Genomic DNA, 14,853 nt, shown 5'->3' with positions numbered 1-14,853 from the left:
GTGAATATATAGACATGTTAAACAGGCATGGGAGAATGAAACAGAAGCTGAAAACTAGGTGGAAGTAGGGCCATTTACAATCATCTCTCCATTATTTTCATTATCAATAAGTATGGTTTAGGAGGAACTTCAAACTAGTTTACTCCTACTACTCATCTATAAGCGATGAGGGGACTTGTCCAATTCACATGTCAGAAAAGTGATTTTTTAACTTTAAACTAAGATGGGATTTTATTATTCTCACCAGGAACTAATTTGAGAGTTCCAGAGGAAGAATAAAATGCTTATGACAAAAAAAAATTTTTTTTTGCTGATTTCAGTGGAGAAATACTTGAAATATAGAGTCAATCTAAACTGACCAGAAGTGGCAATATAACACAAACTCTATAACTTTATATCTTAACAGCTATTAATTATCAAATAAGGGTTCTCAATGTAGTCCATTATGCTGGGTTTTAAGGGAACCACCAAGACTTTTTTTTTTTTTTAATCAGCAGAAAACTTTTATTCTTTTTTATCAGGTACATGTAAACCACAACCAGGGGCTTAAGTTACAGGCACAAGTTAAACTAGCTATAGAAAGCATGAGATATTCCTAGGGCACAAGACATCACAATATTGAGCCCAGGGAAGGGGGAGAAGGGAAATTCCCTCAGACATATGCTGTGTCTTAAGAGTTCCTATCAAACTTTGCTCAAAAACTTAAAAAGTTAACCTCTGACATTACTTGGGTGTGGTTGGGGCAGGAGCAATTCTGCAGAACCAAAAAGATACAACAGCTGTGCCATAAGTATTGAAGCATCTTTGACTGCACTGTTAGGTGTGTGCTTTAAAGCTGAGGAAAGGAGTGAGTTAAACCCTTCCTGTGAGGACATTAGGCGGCCTTGCAGAGGGCCACAGCAGAAAAACGCACTTCTCCTTCCTCACGTTCTGTGAACTGTCTACAGATTTCAGCAGCTCCCTGCAACAAACAAATGCAGAGTTAAGATTCAGCAGCAGAGCAGATAAATCATCAAAACACTATCCTGCCGTATCAGTAGGAGAAAACACAGTATTAACGGGACTTACTAATGTCTCAAACACAATATTAACAGGATCTATTAATTTCTCAAACTTTCTACCAATTGGAAGTTTGGATTGTTTTCCAATGAACAAACCTTACAAGCTGAAACCATATAGTATTTTAAGTTTATTTAAGGAGATTCATACCACTTGTCAGATCAAAAGGTTCCTTCCCCTATTCCCCTTTGTATTCACACCTACATCTACATTTATAATTTGAAGGTTTTTTTTGTGGTGTTCCTATGGATAAGGTGAGAAAAAAAGAGTAGCAATGTCTCCACTTTTCAGCTTTCTTTATAACTGAAGAATAAATGGCAAAATTAGCTTCTCTCTCTCTCTCTCTATGTTAATGAACAAGAGACTTAGGAGACAAGTGACTAAATGCACTGTTTTCCAATTTGTCTAGATCCAGATTTCTCTAACTCTCTCAAATTACAAGTCTTCTAAGTATCTCAAATAGTTTTAAAGCAAGAAGGGACTTTTGCAAGAGATTGTAACCTTGTCATTCAAAGGATGAGGAAAATGAAGACTAGAAAGGTTATCATTTAATTAAGCACTTGAGTTAACTTATGTGCTGGACATTACAGAGTAAAAAGATGAACAGAACAAGCCCATCCCACCTCAAAGACCTTATCTGGTATGAGAGAGAAATAATATAAGACATGGGACAAGGCGCTGCTATGAGAAATTTAGAAGGAAAATTTACTTAGTGAGATTACAATAAAGGTAGTAGTGGGCTGCATCTGGAAGTAGAAAATGGTAGGACCATCACCAAATGGAATAATTAAGTTGCTTTCCTAAATATATAACTAGTTCATTATTCTTATTATTTCTTTTCTGTGTCATAATTTAGTCAAGTGTTTTTGGGGAAAACTTACTCCTTACTCCCTAACCAATCTGGATGTGTGTTGATCAATTATTCTGGGTGGAGCCACCATGCTTGAAGTTAAGAAGACCTGAACTTGATTCCTGCCTCAGACACTTACTAGTCAAATGACCTTAGACAAATCACATCCTCTCTGCCTCAGATTCTTCATCTGTAAAATGGGATAACAATAACAATATCTACCTTATAGGGTTGTTGTGAGGATAAAATAAAATAACATATTAAAAGTACTTTGTAAACATTAAGCTCTATATAAATGATGGCCATTATTATTATTTTTGAGTAACCAAATGTCAGTAAAATATATTTAAAACATTAATGAACTGATTTAAACTCACTACAAGATGTATAATAGATATGATATATATTAACAATAGATATGTAAGAATCACTACACTTGAATTCATAGTTACAAGGTAGTACAGATTTAAGGAAGCAATTACATCGTGTCCTATATGGAACTTATAGTAGATTGGAGGAAAATAAATGCATCTATTGTTGGACAATTCTTTTATTTATACATTACTTCTTATATAAAGTTAATATCTTCCTCCTCGCATCCCCATCCCTATCCCTATTTTCCAAAATTATTTTAACTCTACCTTCTGGGGTTAAACAAAACAAGTCTGCAGGCAATGATCCCTGCCATGTGAAGGACCATCAGCTATTTGAAATCTCATCACTGCAGTTTTTCTGGACCTCTATTTCCTCATCTCTAAAACAATAAGGGAGGGGGGGAGAAGGAAGAGGCTGGAACCTATAAGGTCCCTTTCAGCTCTAAAATTATAAAATATTGCTAGCTGACATAAGCACCAACCTGGTTAAAAATCAGTGATGAGATTTAACCATTTTTGATTTTGTCCTTGAATATGTAACATTCTGGATACTCCATTTTGCAGAACTATAATTTATAATTTGTTCTATTTCAGTGATTAACTCTTTCTTCCCCATTCCATCTTGGGTTTATTTACTCTGACCATTAAATTCTTTAAAGCAAATAGTTAATATTTCAGTGTCTAATCTCGTTTATCTTCTTTGGATATAATCTATTTATGCTGTATTTTTCCTGAGTTAGCAAAGTAGATGGACACTCACCAAATCTGTACTTTATTTAAAGTATCTAACTTTTTAATCAAAAGAACAGCTTCCTAAATGAGCCAATATACAAATATTCTAAAATTTTAATTCATTAATTGCATTGGGTAATTAATTAGTACCTAACTTGTTAAATAATCTTTTTACTAATTATAGAGCTCTCTCATTTAGGATGATGATTTTTTACCAAAAAGAGACTTTGTTTTTCTTCAACTCTAGAGAGTCATTTTTGTAATAGATTTATTCCATTGAGTCTACAGAAGCTTACATGGGGAGTATTTGGTATTCTATTACTAAAGAAATGATTATTTTAATAAGAGACATCCCATAGAGTTCAACAAATGAGCCTTTAAATAAAATGTTCTCCCATTCCATAAAATTGTATGTAACGTTTCAGCTAGAGTATAGCCAGAGATTTGTTAGTAAAAAGCCTATGTATAATGAAATCTGAACATATCTTTTTATTACTGGGCTGTCAGTTCATAAATTACAAGATTTCAAAATAGGAAATCATCTGAATATCCACTCTAGTAATGATGAAAAGTATGTAACTTAATATCTACTCAATCCAAATTATTATGACTCAATATTAAACATTTTTAGAATATAAGAATGAATAGGGTAGAAAACAGGAAAGAGAACATATTTACCTGCTTTTTTTTTCTAGTAAAAGTTAAACCATTAGTGGGGGTGTCTATCAAAGAAGAGAGTGAGGCAGCTAAGTAGAGAAATATAAATAATGTCAGCCGAGTCAGAAGGAACTAAGTTCAAATCTGGCCTCAGATACTAGTAATATGATCCTGGGCAAGTCTCTTAGCCCTGTTTTCTTCAATTTCCTCATCTATAAAATGAACTGGAGAAGAAAACTCAAACCATTCTAGTATACTTGCTAAGAAAACCCCAAATGGAGCTACAAAGAGTCAGACATGACTGACAAAACAATGCATCAGAAAGAAATCTCATCCAGAAAAAGCAGAAATAAACTGTGATATTTATTATTAAAGTGTAGAGAGTTTTAATTTTCAAGCTTTGTTTCAAATTTTATTCAATCTGGTTTATTTAATATTTGTTAAGAATAAAATAAAAATTAAAATAGATTAAAATAGTCCATAGTGATTGGGAAGAGTTAATGTGCTAGATGATTTGTAAACTTAGCATCACCACTTAGGGTTGTGGTATATTTATAAATTTCAATATACTGGAATCATACTATAGTCTTATAAGTTTACTCCATATGTTATGAACTTTCACAACTTGATGTCTTTAAAATAATCCCCTTAAAAGTGAGTGGATGCCCCTCAGTTGGGGAAATGGCTGAATAAGTTATATAATGGAATATTATTGTTCTTTAAGAAATGATCAGGAGGCTGATTTCAGAAAAGCCTGCAAAGACTCACATGAACTGATGCTAAGTAGAGGAAGTAGAACCAAGAGAACATTGTACTCAGCCATAACAAGATTATGTCATGATCAACTGTGATGGACTTGGCTCTTTTCAGCAGTGAGGTGATTCAAGGCAATTAAAACAGACTTGTGAAAGAGAGAGCCTTCTGCATCCTGAGAGAGAACTATGGAGATTGAATATGAATCAAATCATAGTATTTTCACCTTTGTTGTCGTTTGTTTTTCCCCCTTTTGATCTGATTTTTCTCGAGCAGCATGACAAATGTGGAAATATGTTTAGAAGAACTGCACATGTCTAACTTATATTGGATTACTTTCTGTCTAGGGGGGGGAAGGGAGAGAAATTTGGAACACAAGGTTTTGCATGAATAAATGTTGAAAACTATTTTTGTACGTATTTGGGAAAAAAATAAAAAGCTATTATTATTTTTTAAGTGGTTTCCTTAATCTCATAGGGAAGCAGACATAGATAATTTTCAAATCAATACTATCTTTAGGTTGTGGATACAGTACGATAAGCTACTAACCATTTAATAAATGCTCATCTTTATATATTCAAGTGATGTCATAGTCCTGCTACTATGGTGTGATTCAGTTTGGATAGTGAGAGTTCCTTCAAAATTTCTTCTATAAGTAAGTAATCTCAGTCTCAAAGGCCATAAGATCAAGTAGACTTCCCAAAGGACTGAAGTGGAACCAGAGGGAATGCTACACTCATGCTGAATGAGTGCAGCAGAGTGGTAAACTGTTTTTGTGGTGGTTTTTTTTTTTTTAAACAAGGGACAGTGTGTTAAATAATGACCATGACATTAAAAAAATTCAATAGAACTTTTAAAAAAAGACCTATTGTAAAATAAATGTTTTTCTAGACTTCTACCCTAATGTGGGTCCCTAATCCATAAAATGTTACTCTGTTTTCCATATGAAAAATTCTATTGAAGGAAAAAAACCAAGCTAAATTTTGGAGTCTGGAATAGCTTAGGACATGACATACCTTCAGTACTGAGTCATCTGAAGTGGACCCATGCTTTATAGGAAATGGCATCCGTCCATCTAAAAGGAAAAAAACCCAGCAAAGTTAATTAGCCATGCATACTAACATACTGTGTGACCACAGGCACAATTCTTAGTTTTATAGTTGCCTGGTTTCCCTGAAATGTTAAGTCTAGTTACCATCTGCATAGTAAAGGGAGCTGACTGTACCAATGAAGTACCCAGGTATATGGAGGCTCTTCTTAAAAAAGTAATCATTACCTTCATTTCATTAATATTAAACATAGTACTAATCAAATACTATAATAGGACTAAATTAGTCTACACACATGAAGCTTCATTTCAGAGGCAGCTTACATCAACACTTAGTCCTGAATTTTTAAAAAAGAATCTATTCTTCTGTAAGACATACCAAGTTCATAAAGATGCCCATCCACATTGTTGAAAAGAATGAAATGGAAGTTCACTTCATCATCTACCTAAACAAGTAACAGATAAAAATGAGAATTTCACAATTTAGGCTTAAGTTTTGATTTTTAACCAACAGATTTTTCTATATCCAACAGAATTCTGGTCAGAACAACTGCAAATATGTTAAGATATTTCAATACCACCAAAACTGAAGGGTTTTGTTTGTTTTTACCAAAGATGTACTTTTGCAAAAACAAAAACAAAAAATAATCTTAGGATCAAATTGAATTTTACCTGATCTTGTTTTAAGGCTATACTGTGTCTAATGTCTTTATAAAATGGCATTTCTTCTTATACTATGATTAAATGCTTTAATTCAGGGATAGTGTTGTTGGATATCACATTAAGACTGATATTTAAAAATATTAAATTTTAAGCAAAGTATTCTACTAAGTAAATTTGCTAAGTTCCTTCCACAAGGAACTGTACTACTTACTATTCAGAAACTATTACTAGTTCCTAGTAGTACTACAATTCTAGGAACTCTTCCTAGACTTTAATTAAAGTTCTCATTAAAAAAATGTACAAAACATTTTTTTTTAGATAGACTTTTCCTCCTTTCTTAACTTGCTTTGGATGAAAATTAAAACTGCCTAGGAGACGTGTAAAAATGTTTTGAACACAGATTCCCATGAATTACATCTGGGTAGCTTAGAGATTCTTGATTTGCAGATTTGAATTTACCCGACATTGGCCTTCCTGGGCAACAGCATCATGGGCTGCCTGAATAGCCTGCAAAAGGAAAAATTCTATTAGCTCAGCAAATAATCAAAATTCACATGCAGAAACTGTTGTTTAGTTTCTCCTACCTCATTCTTTTCAAAGCATTTTGCTCTATCTTCAGGAGATAGCTTTGCTGTTTCAGAAATAAACTGTTTCAAGACTGACCCATCATCTAAAAATACATAAAGATACACATTAGTGCTTAGTAAGAGAGCAGGAAGTGTGCTAGTCTTAACAGAAACACTAATTTTTATACCAGCCCTTTGATGAACCCGATGTGCCTGACTGAGGCTTGAAAACATTAATTAGTAATGTACTGCCTGGGTCAAGTGCTCAAGTCTAGCAAAGCACCAACCATTGTAAAGATAACATAAAACTGCATTTTGTTGACAATTAAACTAGATGGTTTCAGTTAGTTACCACAGAGTAGAATAAGACTAAAATGCTACATCAGCAAGTTGTTCAATTAATGACCTTAGATGTCTCCCCCTGTCCTAGGACTTATTTGGGCTGTAACATAGTGATCTCCAAATGGAGGAGCCCGGGCTTGCTGCTTCAAAGCATATTCCTTTTACACTGTCAAACCTAATTCATTCTCTTTACCACTACAATAGTCCCAGGAACTTCATATGCTCAGTCTATTAGAACTTCAGAATTGGAAGGAATTTAGTGTTAGGTTCTCTCTCTCCCTGAAGAAATTACTACAGAGCTCAGCTCCCTTCATGCTCAGGTCTCAACTTCTATAACACTTCTAGAAAAAGGGAACTCAATACCTGGAGGCAATCCATAATTCCCAGACACCTCTAAAAGCTACATGCTGAGAACTGGAGAATGCATGGCAGCCAGGGGAAGTTAGAGAAACTGTTAAACATAAAGGACTTACTCTGGAAAACAAAAGGTGCCAAACTATAGCTTTTTGTTCTGTTGATAAGCATTTATTAAACACTATGCTAAGCATTGGGCACACAGAGAAAAACAACAGCCACCAACCTGGAGCTTTTATTAGGGGAGACAATATGTAAATAGGAGAGACACCAAGAGGGAAGGCAGTAACGTTAAGGGAGGAAGATCATAAAAGGATTCTTGTTTAAAGTGGGATTCTAGCTAGGATTAGAAGGAAGCCACAGAGCCAGGTGGTAGAGGAGGGAGAAAATACCAGACATAGAGCCCAGAGTAACTTGTATAAGAAACTACAAGGTGGCCAGAATCAATGGATCGTGAGGGGCTTGGGGGGGAGGTAGGAGGAACCTAGCTTAGGAAGGGCTTTAGAGGCCAAACAATGATTTTCTGTTTTATTCTGGAAGTTACAGGCAATCACTGGAGTTTACTGAATCAAAGATGACATGGTTAGATCTTTTGAGAAAACTGAATTGTGAGCTAAGTGAAGGATAGACTGAAAGAGGGGAGAACATTGAGGCAGGAACACTTATAGTGGGCTACTATAGCGCAGGAGGGAGATTAAGTTATTACCACAATGAAGGCAGTGTCAAAGGAGGGGATGGGGTGTAGAGGAAATAAAACCAATAGGATTTGACAAATGATTGACTATTCAGGGGCTTGTGATTTAAGAGTTAACAGTAAGGGGCAGCTAGGTGGCACAGTGGATAGAGCACCAGCCTTGAATTCAGGAGGACCCAAGTTCAAATCTGGTCTCAGACACTTAACACCCCCTAGCTGGGTGACCCTGGGCAAGTCACTTAACCCCAGCCGGGGGTGGGGGTGGGAAAGAGAGTTAACAGTAACACTCGAGTTGGAAGGCTGTATGACTTGGATGATGGTAGTGCCCTTGAGAAAATAAAAGGAAAATGACAAAATAGAGAAAGTAATACTGAGTTTGCTTGTGAACTAGTGAAACTTGCACTTTTGAATCTGTTAAGAGAGCCTTGAGGTCCAACTATTCCGTTTACAAGATGAACCATTTAACCCAGTACTTCTAAAGTTATTAATATGTAATAGTTGGTCTTGGGTTATATCTACCAGCAATAGCTAGCAGCACCATGAACAAGGAACCTAAAACACAGGATTACTGGCTTTCTTTCCTGTATCTCCAATGCACAGCTCTGTTCCCATGCACAAAATAGGTGATTAATACTTGATTTGCCAAATTTTGTTTGAAAGCCTTCATTATGAAATTCTACTCAGCTCAGTTAGTTTTGAATCTCCAACTGCACAGCTAGCTCAAGATAAAGGATTGGGTCATTTCATATTCCAACCTGGCCCAAGACAGTATGGTGAAGATGGGATAGCAGTGTCAGAAGGAAGCAGCTAAAAAGTATTGACTGTGCTCATAGCTTAAAACCTTTCAAAACTTGGGCCTAAAATAGCTTGCAAGGCCATTACTGAAGAACAAGAGCTTTGAGTCCTATATGGATCAGGACTATTTTACTATCATTAAATTTAGTTTAACGCTTCTGTATTGCTTATTTCCCTGCTTCCCAAAAGAGGAGTTGGTATACTAAGATACTGATGCATTACCTCATCCAACTTTTATTTTTTCTCTATTTCCTCAGCTAGTTACTATGGTTACTAGCAGCCAAGTCAGTTTTACTGAGTAGTATAAAACATCTCTCTTGTTTTTAACAGTCGCTTCAATCTTAACTACCTTTCACTATCCCTTGATGCCCCCACCTGAACTCCTCACTCTAGGCCTCCAAAATGCCATATGTTTATATTAAAGCTGAGCTCTTTTTTTTGAAGGAACAAGCTACAAGCTCTCATTTGTAGACTATGTGCCAAGGCTAGAGAGCACTGGTTACGAATAAATTCTATACTGGAATCAAATGCCCTATAGAGGTCACAGATAGTTGCCAAGTCATGGGCCTTCTTGCACAGACCTTGGGAGTTCAACACGAGATTTCTGGTCAGTAAAATTTAAAAACAAATAAAATGTGCTCGTGGTCTTTGTTTCAGAGGTAGTTAACCATGTTTTAACATCATGGATTCTTTTGATAGTCTTATGAAATTGTTTTTACATGTATAAAATAAAATATAAGACTACAAAGAAAACCAATTATATGTAAATCATTAACAACATTTAAAAATGCATGGATGCTACGCTAATCCTTCTAGATTAAGAAATATTTTGAGGGCGAGCGCCACTTACCAAAGTCGAGTTTGTCTTGATTATTAGCAACTGCATGTATGAGGCCAATGGTACCGCAGGAGTTGCCTACAGTCTGCTTCATGAAGTACACCTTAGAACTAACTTCTTGCCCCTTCAGCTCTTCAATCTGTTTTTTCCTGAAGTTTTCATGCTATTAAACATTAAAATCAACATCTGTTCTTTGTGCACTAAATATTTCAAAATTAAGTCACAGGTAATGGTGTTCAGATTTAAAATTGGAATTTTATTCAAAGCCTCAGTTTTAAAGGCTGGGTGGGGCCTTGGAAAATGGATTGTCTCAAGTTAATACCCACATCAGCCCTTTCCTCAGCCCAGAGTTGACAGCATCACTCAGAGCCCCACCCTGATACTGCAGTGCACCATCTGCATTAGACAGAAGCCCAAGGTTTTGTCTAGACACCACTGCCACCTTTGGCCTGGAATATTAGCTACATCATGAACTCAGAGTAGAGTAAGGAGTTGGGCTAAATTCCTAAAGATCTCTCTTTACAATTAAAATTCTAAGCATATTATAAATTCAATCTTAAACATATATTTTCTATTTGGTATAGCTATCAATTTTGACAATGAATAGATAGAAATATTACCTATTAGAAGCATACTGGTTCTAGGGAGACAATATCATATGAGATGGCAGCCCATGAAAAATTGCAATTTTTACATTAAAACCTTTGATGTAAGATGATTTTTTCCCCCTTCTCTACCCACATCATTTTTTTTCCTGTTAGACTACTTGGAATTCAGAATTAAACATTTTGGGGGATTTTTTTGAGGAGTAGAATGGAATTGAAGAAATTTAAATTTATTCCACCTTCTTGTGGAAATTTAAAGTGAAGGTTACTTATTCAATATTGCTTTTAATTCCTTATCAATTGACAAGTGAAGGTTATCTATTTATTTATTAAATATAGCTTTTAATTCTTTATCAACATACGCTAGATTTTGCTGTCTGGATCTGTGATTTGTTTGTTTTGGGGAGCTTCTGGTGAGAACATACTTTTCTGTAGTCTTAGAAATATTTCTGGGAATATTAAGAAAGTGACTTCCCTAGACTCAGATACCAAGTATGGGAGAGAGGCAGCCTGTAAACACAGGTCTTTGTGCCTAAGTGGTCAGGTCAGCTCTCTATCAACCATACTACACACCACCTCTCATATGTATCACTTGTTTTAGGCTATTAAAGACAGAAAATATACTGACTTTTGTCTACATGCACATGTGGATATCTACATTTTTTATGTAAAAGTTTTTATGAAAGTACATATTTTACTAAATTAATAAGTCACATTCATATCAAAATGAATTTTCCAAGAACACAACACTCTTCTAATGTTTCAATTGGTATTTTACAACTTGTGCCAGAAACATTTAGCCTCATTTTGTGAGATAAGAACAAGTTACTTCTGCAACCAAGTTAACATTTGTTGATCTGATTCTTGGCTAAATCACAGCACTAGGAATTGGCTTTCAGGGTTTCTCACAGTGAGCAAGCTTTCTAAGCAAGATTCAGGCTTAAAAATCCTCATGGATAACCTGAAAGTCAAGATTATACCAATTAATATTTTGTCACTGATTCACATGAAATCCAATTTCATTTTAGAGGATTTTGGATAATGCCATCCTATTTTGACTTTTTGAAGTTTTGCAGCAGACAGTATCACTTAGGGACAATATGCACGGTGGTATTCCCATTTTCTAAGTTGATATCAAAGAATATGTATCATAAATTTCCATTTACAAGTGATCGAATCCTAGTCTAAAAACTAACCATTTATCACATTTCTTAACAGAATCATTACTATTTTTAGAACTAAAAAGAATCTTAAGAATTAAAATCTGACCCCATTTTGGAGAGAAAATGAAGGCCTACAAATGGGATGTTGCTCATTTAAGATTTAAGTGGATCCAAGACAAATTCCCCTCTTGATTTTAAAGTTTCACTTTCTGCTGAAAGGTACATGGAAAGCTTTTGAGTAGTAGAGGAGTCCATATGCCTTTGAAGAGAAAAATCTATATTGCCAAACCACTAAGGAGCATCTCTGAAGTACTTACCAAAAACCATGAGTCATTACAGTCTCATTGATCTAAGACCTAAAAGTTGTGCCGCCATATTGAAAGGGCAAGTTACAGCTGTGTGCTTCTAAAATCAACTCAGAAGCAACTTCCTTTTTACTTTAGTTCTGCATCCGGCAAGAAGCACTGTTCTAGCGTACCACAGAAATTCTCCATGGGGCTATCTTATCTTCACAACGTACCCATAATAGTAACTTTGTGAAATCAGAAACACCATTTGATGTGACCATTTCTCAGGCAGTTAGTATAGCAAGTTTGGCGATCCTGAATTTTTAAAGGCTATACAAGCTTACCCTTCTATCGCATCAGAGGGGTCCGAGTGTGGACCCACATCTGAGCGTTGCCCTAAGGATCGTCCCAAGACATACCGAGGCCACGGCAACCCCAAGCAGCATGGAATGGCTGCATTGCTCATGTGTAGCTTATGGGTCCTTCACGGCTCACCCACTCACATGTGCCAGGTGATTGCAGCAAGGGGGTCACTAGAAGTTTATTCTAAGTTTTTTGGCTTTATTCTGAATCTTTTTTCCACTATGAGGACCCGCAGAAAGCAAGCTGTAACGAGATAAACTTCAGGACATACTGAGAGCTCACATTTTCCTGTGCTATGAAACAAACATTATTCCAAAGGTGCCTTTTCAGCCTACACTGCCAGGTGACAGGTTTATTCGGGAAAGAAGAGAATCAAGACCTCAGCATGGAGGCAAGATCATTTCACACACAAGGAGGTCCAGTTGAGAGTTACATGTGAAGCGGAGATCTCACACTAAGACTATTTACCCCTTTGGTAGTCTAGCGAGACCTGTGGATCCCTTCTCAAAATCCTATTTTTAAATCTATAAAATCCATAGAATTACAGAATTGTATTGAAATCGTTCCTTTCAAAGTATTTTTTTTTTTAATGCTCTTGGACCTCAGGTTACCACCACTGCTCTGAGAGCGGCCCTATGATCCCCTATCTGGATTTTGCTAAGTGATGACCTTCCATTTTGTAGAAAGAGAAAGCGGCTCCGTTCCCAGAGGCAGCTGGCACTTAGCTTAGGTTTTCTTTACTCCTTGGGCCATTGGAACTAAAGAGGGCTCCCTTCCATCTGCAGAGGTTACAAAACCAGAGGGACCCGAGGGATGGTAAAAGTAAGCTTTAAGGCAAAACCAGTCAATGCAGATGAGGGGAGGGCAAAGAATGGGGCCCAACTACTTGGGAGCACGTGATTTTTCTGGGCTGGCCCTCGCATTTTAGAGTAGATGATGCACCTCGGGGACCCGGAGGGCTTTGATTTTATGGGATAGGAGGGGAAACTGAGGCTCAAAAGGCGGGAATTTCTCTCACTCTTGGTTGGCGGCCACCTCATGCTAGGGCCTTCTCCCTTTAGGAATGGGGGCTCAGCAAGTGAGGCGCCCTTCCCCGGGAAGGGAAGGCCAGGCTCCTCCCCCCGCCCCCCTCCTCGCGCTCTCCCTCCCCCGGACACACCCTTTGTTTTCGCCAGCCTCGGATGACAGCTTCTCCTCACCCAAGTTCCCAAGACCCTCCGGCCGCGGGCCCCGCCCCTCCCCGATATTCCTCCACCCGACGCCTCAGCGGGGCCCCGACCTCCTACCTGGGCGGTGAGGGGGAAGAGCAGCAGCAGCGCACAGGCCGGGGACGGCACGGAGCTCAGGGACTCCTCCTCCAGCCCCAGCACGTCCACGAATTTCCAGTCCCCCCCGACCCCGAGGCGGGCCAGCACCTGTGGGATACAAGACCAGAAACCAGCCCACGAGCCCAGGCCGCCTTAGGGCTGGAGCGGAGCCGGAGAGCCGGGGCTCCCCTTCGTCTCCCCTCCTCACCGCCGCCCCCCGGCCCGGCTGGAAGGAGGGCCCCGCCCTGCTCCGCTCTCGGGCGCAATGACACAGCACAAAGCTCCGCGCTTCCCACACGTGTCCTGCTCCCAGCTGTTGCATCCCTAGCGCCCCGGAATATTCTGGAGTGCACCTTGGGGGAGGGCGTCGGCTCCCCCACTGAGCCCTCCGCCCATTAGGCTGCCCCACCTTCCCCCATGTAGGCCGTGACATCGCAGTTACCACCTGGGGCCACGGGGAGCCGGGCGGGAGGGGGGAGGGCGGACCTGGGGGGCCAAGAGGGGAGAGCAGAGGGGCGCCCCCCTCCGCCCACCTCCGGGACGGACAGGGTGGGGCAGATTGCGGCTATCTGCGAGAATAGCCAGACCTGGGTACCGAGTGACTGCCCAAGATGGAGGAGGAGGAGAATCATAACGGGGAACCACCACTCACTTTGTTCAGCATCTGAAACGCACAAGAGAGAGAACGGGGATGGGAGGGGGCGGGGACGGGCGGCCGAGCGAGCCGACGCCCCACCCCGCCAGCCGGCCCCGCTCCCGGCCCGAGACGCCGTGCACCTGCCGCTGACCTCGGGGTTAATCTCCATCGGCTTCAGCTGCATCTTTGCACGTTCCGGCCCGAGCCTCGAGCGCCAGCTGAGCGCAGACGACAACAGCCAAGTGCGAGCGAGCGGGGAGCGGGCGGACCCGCCCGGCTGCGCCTCTTTATATCCCGCCGGCCGGACTCATTGTGCGCTCCTGCAGAGGGGGGAGCAGGGGCAGCGCGGCTGCGGAGGCATGGGCGCGCCGCGGAGGACGGGGAGCGCACCCCCCCGCGACACAATGGTACGGCCGGCCCCCCCCCCCCCAAAACCGTGCTCTGTCAGTCTCCGCCGGTGAGATAACATGAAAGCGGAGGAGCATCCTCCAGGGGCTTAGGAAGCGGGGGCGGCCTCTGGGTGCCCGACTCTCCTCCCCGATCTCGGAGAAAGATATGAGCGAGTCCGGTCACCATCATCTCCGATGCGAGGACGGACGGTCACATGCCTCATGCTGCCGGGAAAGGTTCAGAGTCAACAGGTATTTACTTATTTCTGTACCGCCAGACGTGCGGGGCGGTGCGGCCGGATGGCGCAGCGGGTGCGACCCCGCCCGGAGCCGGGAGCGCCCGGGTTCGAGTCCGCCCTCAGACTCTTCCTGGGCCC

General features: G+C 39.9%; 2 protein-coding genes across 2 annotated transcripts in view; one reads left to right on the top strand and one right to left on the bottom strand.

Moving 5' to 3' along the window:
• Positions 1-474: 474 nt before the first annotated feature.
• Positions 475-14,620, bottom strand: UCHL1 (ubiquitin C-terminal hydrolase L1). The gene is made up of 9 exons (XM_074273743.1): positions 14,239-14,620; positions 14,103-14,114; positions 13,430-13,558; positions 9,738-9,888; positions 6,721-6,806; positions 6,596-6,643; positions 5,853-5,919; positions 5,442-5,500; positions 475-961 (listed from the first exon to the last, which is right to left on the bottom strand). Exons 1-9 carry the CDS (start codon positions 14,269-14,271, stop codon positions 875-877), a joined length of 672 nt encoding a protein of 223 aa, XP_074129844.1. The 5' UTR covers positions 14,272-14,620; the 3' UTR covers positions 475-874.
• Positions 14,544-14,853, top strand: part of APBB2 (amyloid beta precursor protein binding family B member 2) — a 423,157-nt gene continuing 422,847 nt past the window's right edge. Inside the window, exon 1 of the mRNA XM_074273724.1 lies at positions 14,544-14,728. The gene's annotated coding sequence lies outside the window, so the exon portion shown is untranslated. The remainder of the gene's footprint in view (positions 14,729-14,853) is intronic.

The sequence above is a fragment of the Sminthopsis crassicaudata genome, chromosome 6 (assembly GCF_048593235.1).
Source record: "Sminthopsis crassicaudata isolate SCR6 chromosome 6, ASM4859323v1, whole genome shotgun sequence".
Lineage (NCBI taxonomy): Eukaryota > Metazoa > Chordata > Mammalia > Dasyuromorphia > Dasyuridae > Sminthopsis > Sminthopsis crassicaudata.
This window is presented reverse-complemented; position numbering and strand designations above follow the sequence as displayed.